Source organism: Pristiophorus japonicus, chromosome 5 (genome assembly GCF_044704955.1).
Source record: "Pristiophorus japonicus isolate sPriJap1 chromosome 5, sPriJap1.hap1, whole genome shotgun sequence".
Classification (NCBI taxonomy): Eukaryota; Metazoa; Chordata; class Chondrichthyes; family Pristiophoridae; genus Pristiophorus; species Pristiophorus japonicus.
Window position 1 is genome coordinate 187,678,167 of NC_091981.1, and position 14,568 is coordinate 187,692,734.

The window sequence follows — 14,568 nt, forward strand, 5'->3', positions numbered from 1 at the left end:
TGGCTCAACCGTGGCTTACAAGGGAAATTAAGGATAGTGTTCACTCCAAGGAAGAGGCATATAAATTGGCCAGAAAAAGCAACAAACCCGAGGACTGGGAGAAATTTAGAATTCAGCAGAGGAGGACAAAGGATTTAATTAAGAGGGGGAAAATAGAGTACGAGAAGAAGCTTGCCGGGAACATAAAAACTGACTGCAAAAGCTTCTATAGATATATGAAGAGAAAAAGATTAGTGAAGACTAACGTAGGTCCCTTGCAGTCGGATTCAGGTGAATTTATAATGGGGAACAAAGAAATGACAGACCAATTGAACAAATACTTTGGTTCTTTCTTCACGAAGGAAGACGCAAATAACCTTCTGGCAGTACTCGGGGACCGAGTGACAAGTGAGAAGGAGAAACTGAAGGATATCCTTGTTAGGCGGGAAATTGTGTTAGGGAAATTGATGGGATTGAAGGCCGATAAATCCCCGGGGCCTGATAGTCTATATCCCAGAGTACCTAAGGAAGTGGCCCTAGAAATAGTGGATGCATTGGTGATCATTTTCCAACAGTCTATCGACTCTGGATCAGTTCCTGTGGACTGGAGGGTAGCTAATATAAGACCACTTTTTAAAAAGGGAGGGAGAGAGAAAGCAATTATTTATAGACCCGTTAGCCTGACATCAGTAGTGGGGAAAATGTTGGAATCAATTATTAAGGATGAAATAGCAACGTATTTGGAAAGCAGTGACAGGATCAGTCCAAGTCAGCATGGATTTATGAAGGGAAAATCAAGCTTGACAAATCTTCTGAAATTTTTGGAGGATGTAACTAGTAGAGTGGACAAGGGAGAACCAGTGGATGTGATGTATTTGGACTTTCAAAAGGCTTTTGACAAGGTCCCACACAAGAGATTGGTGTGCAAAACTAAAGCACATGGTATCAGAGGTAATATACTGACATGGATAGAGAACTGGTTGGCAGACAGCAAGCAGAGAGTCGGGATAAACAGGCCCTTTTCAATATGGCAGGCAGTGACTAGTGGAGTGCAGCAGGGCTCAGTGCTGGGACCCCAGCTCTTTACAATATACATCAATGATTTGGATGAAGGAATTGAGTGTAATATCTCCAAGTTTGCAGATGACACTAAACTGGGTGGCGTGTGAGCTGTGAGGGGGACGCTAAGAGGTTGCAGGGTGACTTGGACAGGTTAGGTGAGTGGCAAATGCATGGCAGATGCAGTATACAGTTATCCACTTTGGGGGCAAAAACGCGAAGACAGAATATTATCTGAATGGCGGCAGATTAGGAAAAGGGGAGGTGCAACGAGACCTGGGTGTCATGGTTCATCAGTCATTGAAAGTTGGCATACAGGTACAGCAGCCGGTGAAGAAGGCAAATGGTATGTTGGCCTTCATTGCTAGGGGCTTTGAGTATAGGAGCAGGGAGGTCTTACTGCAGTTGTTCAGGGCCTTGGTGAGGCCTTACCTGGAATATTGTGTTCAGTTTTGGTCTCCTAATCTGAGGAAGGACGTTCTTGCTATTGAGGGAGTGCAGCGAAGGTTCACCAGACTGATTCCCGGGATGGCAGGACTGACATATGAGGAGAGACTGGATCACTTGCCTTTATACATGGGAGTTTAGAAGGATGAGAAGGGATCTCGTAGAAACATAAAAGTTTCTGACGGGACGGGACAGGTTAGATGCGGGAAGAATGTTCCCGATGTTGGGGAAGTCCAGAACCGGGGGGACAGTCTTAGGATAAGGGGTAGACCATTTAGGACTGAGATGAGGAGAAACTGCTTCACTCAAAGAGTTGTTAACCTGTGGAATTCCCTGCCGCAGAGAGTTGCTGATGCCAGTTCATTGGATATATTCAAGAGAGAGTTAGATATGGCCCTTACGGCTAAGGGGATCAAGGGGTATGGAGAGAAAGCAGGAAAGGGGTACTGAGGGAATGATCAGCCATGATCTTATTGAATGGTGGTGCAGGCTCGAAGGGCCGTATGGCCTGCTCTTGCACCTATTTTCTATGTTTCTATGGTAATTGCTTGACACAGGACATACTATTATTTTACCTGCAAAGCCCTCCTCACTAACATCTGGGAACTTGTGCCAATATTGAGAGAACGGTCTCACAGACTAGTCAAGCAACAGCCTGACACAGTCGTATTCATAGAATCATACTTTTCAGCTAACATCCGAGACTCTTCCATCACCATCCCTGGGTATGTCCTGTCCCACAGCAGGACAAACCCACCAGAGGTGACGGCACAGTGGTATAAAGTCAGGAGGGAGTGGTCCTAGGAGACTTGAACATTGACTCCAGACCCTATGAAGTCTCAGGGCATCAGGACAAACAAGGGCAAGGAAACCTCCTGCTGATTGCCACCTACTGCCCTCGCTCAGCTGATGAATCAGTACTTCTCCATGTTGAACACCCCTGGGAAGATGCACTGAAGGTAGCAAGGACACAGAATTTACTCTGGATGGGGGACTTCAATGTCCGTCACCAAGAGTGGCTCAGTAGCGCCATTACTGACCAAGCAGGCCGAGTCCTGAAGGACATAACTGCCAGACGTGGCCTGCGGCAGTTGGTGAGAGAAACAACATGATCTCGTCCTCACCAATCTACCTGTCACAGATGCATCTGTCCATGAAAGTATTGGTAGGAGTGACCACCGCACGAAGTCCTGCCATTGTGTTGTGTGCCACTACCACCTTGGTATATGGGATAGAATCATAACAGATCTGGCAGCTCAAAACTGGCCATCCATGAGGCGTTGTGAGCAGCAGCGGAATTTTATTCCACCACAATTTGTAACCTCACATAGAAACATAGAAAATAGGTGCAGGAGCAGGCCATTCGGCCCTTCGAGCCTGCACCACCATTCAGTAAGATCATGGCTGATCATTCCTTCAGTACCCCTTTTCTGCTTTCTCTCCATACCCCTTGATCCCCTTCACCGTAAGAGCCATATCTAACTTCCTCTTGAATATATCCAGTGAACTGTCATCAACAACTCTCTGCGGCAGGGAATTCCACAGGCTAATAACTCTCTGAGTGAAGCAGTTTCTCCTCATCTCAGTCCTAAATGGCCCATCCCTTATCCTAAGACTATATCCCCTGGTTCTGGACTTCCCCAACATCGGGAACATTCTTCTCTCATCTAATCTGTCCAGTGCCATCAGAATCTTGTATGTTTCTATGAGATCCCCTCTCATCCTTTTAAACTCCAGTGAATAAAGGCCCAGTTGATCCAGTCTCTCCTCATATGACAGCCCAGCCATCCCTGGAATCAGTCTGGTGAAACTTCGCTGCACTCCCTCAATAGCAAGAATGTCCTTTCTCAGACTGGGAGACCAAAACTGAACACAATATTCCAGGTGAGGCCTCACTAAGGCCCTGTACAACTGCAGTAAGACCTCCCTGCTCCTATACTCAAATCCCTTAGCTATGAAGACCAACATACCATTTGCCTTCTTCACCGCCTGCTATACCTGCGTGCCCACTTTCAGTGACTGATAAACCATGACACCTAGGTCTCATTGCATCTCCCCTTTTCCTAGTCTGCCGTCATTCAGATAATATTCTGCCTTCGTGTTTTTGCCCCCAAAATGGATAACCTCATATTTATCCACATTATACTGCATCTGCCATGCATTTGCCCACTCACCTAACCTGTCCAAGTCACCCTGCAGCCTCTTAGCGTCCTCCTCACAGCTCACACCGCCATCCAGTTTGGTGTCATCTGCAAACTTGGAGATATTACACTCTATTCCTTCATCCAAATCGTTAATGTCCCTCACTCTACCATTATCATCAAGCCAGGGGACCGACCCTGGTTCAGTGAGGAGTGGAGAAGAGCATGCCAGGAACAGCACCAGGTGCAACTAAAAATGAGGTCCCAACCTCAGGAAGCTGCAACACAGGACTACATGCATACTGAACATTGGAAGCAGCATGTTTGAAGCAGAACTAACAAATCCCACAACCAACGGATCAGATCAAAGCTTTGTAGTCCTGCCACATCCAGTTGTGAATGGTGGTGGACAATTAAACAACTAACTGGAGGAGAAGGCTCCATGAACATCCCTATCCTCAATGATGGCGGAGACAGGATACAAGTGCAGAAGGCAAGGCTGAAGCATTTGCAACCATCTTCAGCCAGAACTGCCGACTGGATGATCCATCTCGGCCTCCTCCTGAGGACCCCACCATTATAGAAGCCAGTCTTCAGACAATTCAGTTCACTCCACGTGATATCATGAAACGGCTGAGCGCATTGGATAAAGCAAAGGGTACGGGCCCGGACAACATTCTGGCTGTCGTGCTGAAGACTTGTGCTCCAGAACTAGCCGCGTCCCTAGCCAAGCATTTCCAGTACAGCTACAACACTGGCATCTACCCGACAAAGTGGAAAGTTGCCCAGGTATGTCCTGTCTACAAAAAGCCAGGCAAATCCAATCCGACCAATTGCCGCCCCATCAATCTACTCTCGATCATCAGCAAAATGATGGAAGGTGTCATCAACAGTGCTATCAAGCAACACTTACTCACCAATAATCTGCTCGCCAATGCTTAGTTTGGGTTCCACCTGGACCACTCGGCTCCAGGCCTCATTACTGTCTTGGTCCAATCATGGACAAAAGAGCTGAATTACAGAGGTGAAGTGAGAGTGACTGTCCTTGATATCAAGGCAGCATTTAACCAAGTTTGGCATCAAGGAGCCCGAGTAAAATTGAAGTCAATGTGAATCGGGGGAAACTCTCCACTGGCTAGTCATATCTAGCACAAAGGAAGATGGTTGTGATGCTAACCATCTCAGCCTCAGGAGTTCCTCAGGGCGCTGTCCTTGGCCCAGCCATTTTCAGCTGCTTAATCAATGACCTTCCCTCCATCTTAAGGTCATAAGTGGGGATGTTCACTGATGACTTCCATTCACAACTCCTCAGATAATGAAGCAATCCATGCCCACATGCAGCAAGAGTTTCACAGGTATATAAAAAGAAAAAGAGTGGCTAAAGTAAATGTTGGTCCCTTTCGAGGATGAGACCGGGGAATTCGTAATGGGGAACATGGAGATGGCAGAAACTCTAAACAAGTATTTTGTATCAGTTTTTATGGTAGAGGACACGAACAATATTCCAACAGTGGATAGTCAAGGGGCTATGGGGGCGGGGAGGAACTTAACACAATCACAATCACTAAGGAGTTGGTACTCAATAAGATAATGGGACTAAAGGCAGATAAATCCCCTGGATCTGATGGCTTGCATCCTAGGGTCTTAAGAGAAGTAACGGCAGGGATTGTGGATGCATTGGTTGTAATTTATCAAAATTCTCTGAATTCTGGAGAGGTCCCAGCAGATTGGAAAACTGCAAATGTAATGCCCCTATTCAAAAAAGGAGGCAGACAAAATGCCAGGAAACTATAGACCTGTTCGCCTAACATCTGTGGTTGGGAAAATGTTGGAGTCCATTGTTAAAGAAGCAGTAACAGGATATTTGGAAAAAGCAAAATTTGCTCAGGCAGAGTCAGCATGGATTGATGAAGGGGAAGTCATATTTGACAAATTTGCTGGAATTCTTTGAGGATGTAACAAACAGGGTGAATAAAGGGGAATCAGTGGATGTGGTGTATTTGGATTTCCATAAGTCATTTGACAAGGTGCCACGCAAAAGGTTACTGCACAAGATAAAAGTTCACGGAGTTGGGGGTATTATATTAGCATGGATAGAAGATTGGCTAACAAACAGAAAATGGAGAGTCAGGATAAATGGTTCATTCTCTGGCTGGCAATCAATAATGAGTGGGGTGCCGCAGGGATCAGTGCTGGGAGCCCAACTATTTACAAATCTATATTAATGACTTAGAAGAAGGGACTGAGTGTAACGTAGCCAAGTTTGCTGATGATACAAAGATGGGAGGAAAAGCAATGTGTGAGGAGGACATAAAAAAGCTGCAAATGAACATAGACAGGCCAAGTGAGTGGGCAAAAATTTGGCAGATGGAGTATAATGTTGGAAAGTGTGAGGTCATGCACTTTGGCAGAAAAAATCAAAGAGCAAATTATTATTTAAATGGAGAAAGATTGCAAAATGCTGCAGTACAGCAGGACCTGGGGATACTTGTGTATGAAACACAGAAGGATAGTATGCAGGTACAGCAAGTGATCAGGAAGGCCAATGGAATCTTGGCCTTTATTGCAAAGGGGATGGAGTATAAAAGCAGGGAAATCTTGTTACAGCTGTATAGGGTATTGGTGAGCCCACACCTGGAATACTGCGTGCAATTTTGGTTTCCATATTTATGAAAAGATATACTTGCTTTGGAGGCAGTTCAGAGAAGGTTCACTAGTTGATTCCGGGGATGAGGGGGTTGACTTATGAGGAAAGGTTGAGTAGGTTAGGCCTCTACTCATTGGAATTCAGAAGAATGAGAGGTGATCTTATCGAAACATATAAGGTTATGAGGGGGCTTGACAAGGTGGATGCAGAGAGGATGTTTCCACTGGTGGGGGAGACAAGAAGTAGGGGGCATGATCTTAGAATAAGAGGCCGCCCATTGAGAACTGAGATGAGGAGAAATTTCTTCTCTGAGGTTTGTGAATCTGTGGAATTCGCTGCCTCAGAGAGCTGTGGAAGCTGGGACATTAAATAAATTTAAGACAGAAATAGACAGTTTCTTAACTGATAAGGGGATAAGGGGTTATGGGGAGTGGGCAGGGAAGTGCAGCTGAGTCCATGATCGGATCAGCCATGATCTTATTGAATGGCGGAGCAGGCTCGAGGGGCCGTATGGCATACTCCTGTTCCTATTTCTTATGTTCTTGTTAAGACCAAGACAACATTCAGGCTTGGGCTGATAATTGGCAAGTAACATTGTGCCACACAAGTGCCAGGCAATGACCATTTCTAACAAGAGAAAGTCGATTCCCCCACCATCAACATGCTGGGGGTCACCATTGACCAGAAACTTAATTGAACCAGCCACATAAACACTGCGGCGACTAGAGCAGGTCAGAGACCAGAGGGCAGCACCCACATCTGTTCACAGTAAAACATATGCTGCATGAATTCAACCATATGCTTCAAACTGTTGACTAATGTAGACCTAGTCTCCTGGCTGTAATGTTCCTACAAGTAATGCGTTAGACCAGACTTAATTCAATTCTAGATTCGCGAATGTTTGCTATTATTATGTGATTTTTATCTATATTTTTCTCACATTTTTGAAATGCATTACAGCATTACATAGCACCTTAATATAGAGAACATCCTGGGATGCTTCACCAATTGGCAGTTGCAAAGCCAAGAAGGGAGAGTTTAGGAAGGTCGATAGCTTGGTCAAGAGATAGGTTTTGAGGTGATACATGTTCTGTTGGAAGGAAATTGACTTGGTGGCCAATAACCACTTCTGATTCTACATTTTCTAATGACTGCCTAACTTTATACATGAATGATCAGCAATATCATTAGCTGTTGTGTACTCCTGTTTTGGCAAAGTCCATGGAATATATAAATGGAGGTTTGATACCTTTACGTTATTTTTTGTGAGTACTGTAGGCCTTGTAAGCAGGATCATTCAGTGCATATTTGTGAATAATGTGTCTGAGAGGGAAGAAAGATTGAGGTTCAGCTGAATAGAATACCCTATAGATGAAAGGTGTGCTTTGGCTTAACTATGTTAAAGTGTATGCAAAAAGGGATATTATTTTTGAAAAGCCACATGAAGTAATGGGTACACTAAAACATTTTTCAAAAACGAAAATGATTAAAGGAATTGAGAATTAAAGCCATCTGTTACCAGTTGAAGTTACTGATCTAATCCCATCACTGTTCTCTTCAGGCGTAGGGACATATTATCTTGGTCTCTTGGATGCCAACTATAATCGAAAACCGAAAAATAACTACCTTGCCAAGAATGTGAGTTATACTTTGAGTATCCAGTGGACCCAGTGCCTGTACTGGGATGATATTCGTGAGTGGAAGTCTGATGGCTGTTCACCCCAGCAGGGATCAGATTCACAGAAAATAAACTGCAGGTATAATTAGTCTTGTTAATGTGAGCTATTGAATCCTATTTTATCGTTTATCATTTAAAAAAACAATATGCACCTTGCTGGTGCTTTTTTAAAGTAATTAAACATAAATTTGCAATCAAACTACAACAAACTAGAGGATCACAAAAAGGAAGAAGGCATCTCTCCCTGGATGAGATGAGTTCCATACATGCTTTCACTGTCCTGTTTTGTCCACTTGAGAAAAAAGGATCAGTGTGAGTACAGCCCAACACCACTTCATTTCATTGACAAATATTTATTGTTTTTACATCAGTGATGTTGTGTATCTGTAAAGCATGCACTCCCATGTTCCGCCACCAGGGAGCTCATCCCCTGAAGTCCCAAGTGATGTTGTGTATCTGTAAAGCATGCACTCCCATGTTCCGCCACCAGAGAGCTCATCCCCTGAAGTCCCAAGGGATCCCAGCATCCCTTGGGAGCACTGTATATAAGCCGGCCCCTCAGGCCTGTTCCTCACTCTGGGGTGTCTCATTAAAGACTGAGGTCACTGTTACTTTAACCTCCCTGTGTGCAGCCTCATCTGTGTTCGGAACACAATAACTGGCGACGAGAATCCTGGAGAAGTTCTCGGAGGGTGAGGACTGGAAAGCCTATGTCGAATGGCTAGACCAGTACTTTGTAGCTAACAAGCTGGACGGAGAAGGAAGCGCTGCAAAAAGGAGAGCCGTCCTCCTCACAGTCTGCGGGGCACCGACCTACAGCCTCATAAAGAATCTTCTGGCTCCGGTGAAACCCACAAATAAGTCATAGGAGGAGCTGTGTACACTGGTTCGGGAGCATCTTAACCAGAGGGAGCATGCTGATGGCGAGGTATTGGTTCTACACGTGCCAGCGATCTGAAGGTCAGGAAGTGGCGAGCTACATCACCGAACTAAGGGAACTTGCAGGACAGTGTGAGTTTGATGGCCACCTGGAGCAAATGCTCAGAGACTTTTTTGTACTGGGCATTGGCCACGAGACCATCCTACGAAAACTTTTGACTGTAGAGACACCGACCCTCAGTAAGGCCATTGCGATAGCACAGGCGTTTATGTCCACCAGTGATAACACCAAACAAATCTCTCAGCACATAAGTGCTAGCAATGTTCATAAATTAACTGGAACATTGTTTGCACGCAGAAATGTACAGGGCAGAACGCATGAGGCTGCAACTTCTAGCAGGCTTCAGGTGACCCAGATGACTCAGAGTCCCCAACAAAAGATGAATTCAAGGCAATTCACACCTTGTTGGCGTTGTGGAGGCTTCCATTCAGCCTATTCATGCCGCTTCAAAGAGTATGTTTGCAAGAGCTGTGGAACAATGGGGCACCTCCAATGAGCTGCAAGCTCTGCAAAACCTGCTAACCACCACGTGGCAGAGGAAGATCGGTCCATGGTAGATCAAAGCAATTTCGAGCCTTAGAGAGAGGAGGCAAATGCTGAAGTACACGGGGTGCACACATTTTTGACGAAATGTCCACCTATAATGCTAAATGTAAAATTGAATGGCTTACCCGTAGCCATGGAACTGGACATTGGCGCTAGCCAATCCATCATGAGTAAAAAGATGTTTGAGAGACTGTGGTGCAACAAGGCACTCAGACCAGCACTGAGCCCCATCCACACGAAACTGAGAATGTACACCAAAGAGCTTATTACTGTCCTAGGCAGCGCCATAGTCAAGGTCACCTACAAGGGCACGGTGCACGAACTGCCACTCTGGATTGTCCTGGGCAATGGCCCCACACTGCTTGGAAGGAGCTGGCAAGGCAAAATCCGCTGGAACTAGGATGACATCCGAGCGCTATCACATGTCGATGAGGCCCCATGTACCCAGGTTCTTGACAAATTTCCTTCCCTTTTTGAGCCAGGCATTGGAAACTTTTCCGGGGCAAAGGTGTCGATCCACTTGGTCCCAGAGGCACGACCCATTCACCACAAGGCGCGAGCGGTACCTCACATGATGAGGGAGAGAGTGGAAATCGAGCTGGACAGGCTGCAACGCGAGGGCATCATCTCCCCAGTGGAATTCAGCGAGTGGGCCAGCCTGATTGTTCCAGTACTCAAAAGTGATGGCACAGTCAGGATTTGCGGCGATTATAAAGTAACTATTAATCGTTTCTCGCTACAGGACCAATACCCGCTACCTAAGGCAGACGACCTATTTGCGATGCTGGCAGGAGGCAAGACGTTCACCAAACTCGACCTGACTTCGGCCTACATGAAGCAGGAGCTGGAGGAGTCTTCGAAGGGCCTCACCTGCATCAACATGCACAAGGCACTGTTCATCGACAACAGATGCCCATTTGGAATTCGGTCGGCTGCAGCGATCTTCCAGAGAAACATAGAGAGCCTACTCAAGTCGGTACCAGGCACGGTGGTCTTTCAGGATGACATATTGGTCATGGGTCAGGACACCGCCTAGCACCTACAAAACCTGGAGGAGGTCCTCCAGTGACTGGATCGCATAGGGCTGCGGCTGAAGAGGTCGAAATGCATCTTCATGGCAACAGAAGTGGAGTTTTTGGGGAGAAAGATTGCGGCGGACGGTATTCGGTGCACAGACGCCAAGACAGAGGCTATCAGGAACGCGCCCAGGCCACAGAACGTCACGGAGCTGCGGTCGTTCCTGGGACTCCTCAACTATTTTGGTAACTTCCTACCGGGGTTAAGCACCCTCTTAGAGCCCCTACATGTGTTATTGCGTAAAGGTGAGAACTGGGTATGGAAAAAAAAACAAGTAATTGCTTTTGAGAAAGCCAGAAACATTTTATGCTCCAACAAGCTGCTTGTATTGTATAACCCGTGTAAAAGACTTGTGCTAGCATGTGATGCGTCGTCGTACGGAGTCGGGTGTGTATTACAACAAGCTAACATTGCGGGGAAGTTGCAACCTGTCGCCTATGCTTCCAGGAACTTGTCTAAGACCGAGAAGGTCTACAGCATGATTGAGAAAGAGGCATTAGCGTGTGTGTTCGGGGTAAAGAAAATGCATCAGTACCTGTTTGGCCTCAAATTTGAGCTGGAAACTGATCACAAGCCCCTCACATCCCTGTTCGCTGAAAACAAGGGGATAAATACTAATGCCTCAGCCCGCATACAAAGGTGGGCACTCGCGCTATCAGCGTATAACTATACCATCCGCCACAAGCCAGGCACCGAGAACTGTGCGGATGCTCTCAGTCGGCTATGATTGCCCACCACGGGGGTGGAAATGGCGCAGCCTGCAAACTTGTTGATGGTGGCGCAGCCCGCAGACTTGTTGAAGGTCATGGAAGCATTTGAAAATGATAACTCACCTGTCACAGCCCGCCAGATTAGGACTTGGACCAGCCAAGATCCTCTGCTGTCCCTCGTAAAAAACTGTGTACTGCATGGGAGCTGGGCCAGCATCCCCGTTGAAATGCAAGAGTTAATCAAGCCGTTTCAGCGGCGAAAGGACGAATTACCCATTCAGGCAGACTGCCTGTTGTGGGGTAACCGCGTAGTGCTACCAAAAAAGGGCAGGGAGATGTTCATCTCGGATCTCCACAACACACACCCGGTTATAGTAATGATGAAACCGATAGCCAGATCCCACGTGTGGTGGCCCGGTATCAACTCTGACTTAGAGTCCTCTGAACAGCAATGCAGCGTATGTGCTCAGTTGAGCAACGCGCCCAGAGTGGCACCACTAAGTTTGTGGTCCTGGCCCTCCAGACCATGGTCGAGGATCCATGTCGACTATGCGGGCCCGTTTCTCGGTAAAATGTTCCTGGTGGTGGTGGATGCTTTTTCAAAATGGATTGAATGTGAAATAATATCGGGAAGCACCGCCACCGCCACCATTGAAAGCCTGAGGGCCATGTTTGCCACCCACGGCCTGCCTGACATACTGGTCAGTGACAACTGGCCATGTTTCACCAGTGCCAAATTTAAAGAATTCATGACCCACAATGGGATCAAACATGTCACCTTGGCCCCGTTTAAACCAGCCTCCAATGGGCAGGCAGAGCGGGCAGTACAAACAATCAAACAGAGCCTTAAACGAGTCACAGAGGGCTCACTCCAAACCCGCCTGTCACGAGTACTGCTCAGCTACCGCACGAGACCCCACTCGCTCACGGGTGCCCCCGGCTGAGCTACTCATCAAAAGGACACTTAAAACCAGACTATAGCTGGTTCACCCCAACCTGCATGATCAGGTAGAGAGCAGGCGGCAGCAACAAAATGTAAACGATGGTCGCGCCACTGTGTCATGGGAAATTGATTTGAATGACCCTGTGTATGTGCTAAACTATGGACATGGTCCCAAGTGGATCGCGGGCATGGTGATAGCTAAAGAAGGGAATAGGGTGTTTGTAGTCAAACTAGACAATGGACAAATTTGCAGAAAGCACCTGGACCAAACGAGGCTGCGGTTCACAGACTGCCCTGAACAACCCACAGCAGACACCACCATTTTCGAGCCCACAACACACATCCAAAGGATCAACGACACCACGCCGGACCAGGAAATCGAACCCATCATGCCCAACAGCCCAGCAAGGCCAGGCTCACCCAGCAGCCCAGCAGGGCCAACAACACGCCAGCCCAGCGAGAGCACAGCCAACACACCAGAACAGATATTTGTACCGAGGCGGTCCACCAGGGAAAGAAAGGCTCCCGACCGCCTCACCTTGTAAATAGTTTTCACTTTGACTTTGGTGGTGGAGTGATGTTGTGTTTCTGTAAAGCATGCACTCCCATGTTCCAGCACCAGGGAGCTCATCCCCTGAAGCCCCAAGGGATCTCAGCATCCCTTGGGAGCACTGTATATAAGCCGGCCCCTCACTCTGGAGTGTCTTATTAAAGACTGAGGTCACTGTTACTTTAACCTCCCTGTGTGCAGCCTCATCTGTGTTAGGAACACTAAGTGTAGATTCAATTTTTTTCAAAAGGCAAGGGCCTAGTAATTAATTATCGCCCTGTTTGGGGAGGTAACACTTGGGAGGTGCGAGACTTTGCGACAGGCGCAGAAGTTTCGCCCCTCGCGATAAATTTAGGTTGTCTCCCCTGGAAGGAAGTGGAGCGTTAAATCAAGCGCTCCACTTCCTTCCTGGGGCGGTAACAGGGCAGATGCTTCAGCAGCATTGCACACTGGGTCTTGTAGCGCTGCCGCGTCCGAGGGACTCTTCCCTCAATTAAAGGGAAGGGCCCACACTGCTGACTCTGCCAAAGAAGAGGCACCTACCTGGAGCAGTGGTGCCATGCGATCAGCCCAGCACTCTAGCAGAGTGCCAAGCTGAGCGATCACGGCACCAACCCCACGAACATACCGCAACTGGAGCAGCAACGAAAAGAGCAGATATTTTTTCACATTGGCCAACCACCTCCCTTTTAATTTTTGAGCCAGTAGTGGCCGGCTGCCCGGTACGTGTCCCCTGAAGCAGTCGCTGTTATCGCCCCATGCTGCTTCAGGGGGAGCGACCCAATTTAGGCGCAGGAGATCAGGGCACAACGCAATAACGCTGCTGATAAACTCCCACCGAGTTTAATGAGAGTCATTAGCAGCGCCACGCCCGGTCGCAAACTCATTTGGTCGCAAACGGGAGGCACAAATGCACCTAATCTCTCCCCCATGTTTTTGAAGAAGTAATATGAGAGACCCTGTGAGAGCCTCAGCTGAAAGGTACTTGATCCTAGGTCTGTGATCTGTCCTCTGTCCCAAAACAGCATACAGTCGTGACCTATTCATGTTTTTCCAGATTAATAATTAATAGTTAATAATGCTCATGTTCTGCACTTTTGTTTCCCAATTTATTAATTTCATGTCTACATTATAATTTTTACCACTCATCTTTTAGAAGATCGGTATATAATGTTTTGTTTATTTTATTTTTGATTAGTTGCAACCACATGACAACATTCACAGTTGCACATCAGCAGGTTGGGATGAAGGATGTCAAATTCACAGATGTCTTGACATTTATCAGGTGGGTTTTGCAGACAATTTGAGTGAGTACTGTGTACTGTTTTATGTTTTTTTGTGATTGCATAATTTATATATACCGTGAATAGAATCTGCCGATATCTGCATTAATTTATTGATAACTAATATGGTATTGAAACTGCAAAGTAAATTTATAGCTCTTGTGAGCCTCCATCCTCATAGCAGTGATATCCTGGGAATCTCCTGCCATTGCCATTGGAGGTTGTAGTTTCTCGTGTTATATGTTGAATTATCGATACTTAAGAAGTCAAGTCTGTAATTTGATGTAAATGTTCAATATCATTGGACTGCTCAATTTAGATTACCACCATACATTTTATATTCATTGTTATATATGCAAAGATAAGAAAGCTTAATACACTCTGGGGCTGAAATTCAGTTACTAACGCCAGCTGTAACGCCGGCGGTAAGCGTTGACTTGGCGGCAGCGGCTTCGCAGCGGCGTTGCCGCCCCGATGACTACCACAATGGAAATCATGACGTCTCACCAAATTCACTTTTGCCGCCTCACTTAACGGCTGGCGGCCAACACGCCACAACAAGTTGGTG

General features: G+C 46.7%; 1 protein-coding gene across 1 annotated transcript in view; it reads left to right on the forward strand.

Moving 5' to 3' along the window:
- The window catches only part of LOC139264127 (polycystin-1-like protein 1), a 245,772-nt gene that overhangs the window by 171,326 nt on the left and 59,878 nt on the right, over positions 1–14,568 (forward strand). Inside the window, exons 38-39 of the mRNA XM_070880217.1 lie at positions 7,835–8,030; positions 13,916–14,002. Of these exons, the coding sequence (XP_070736318.1) occupies positions 7,835–8,030; positions 13,916–14,002 (283 nt within the window). The remainder of the gene's footprint in view (positions 1–7,834; positions 8,031–13,915; positions 14,003–14,568) is intronic.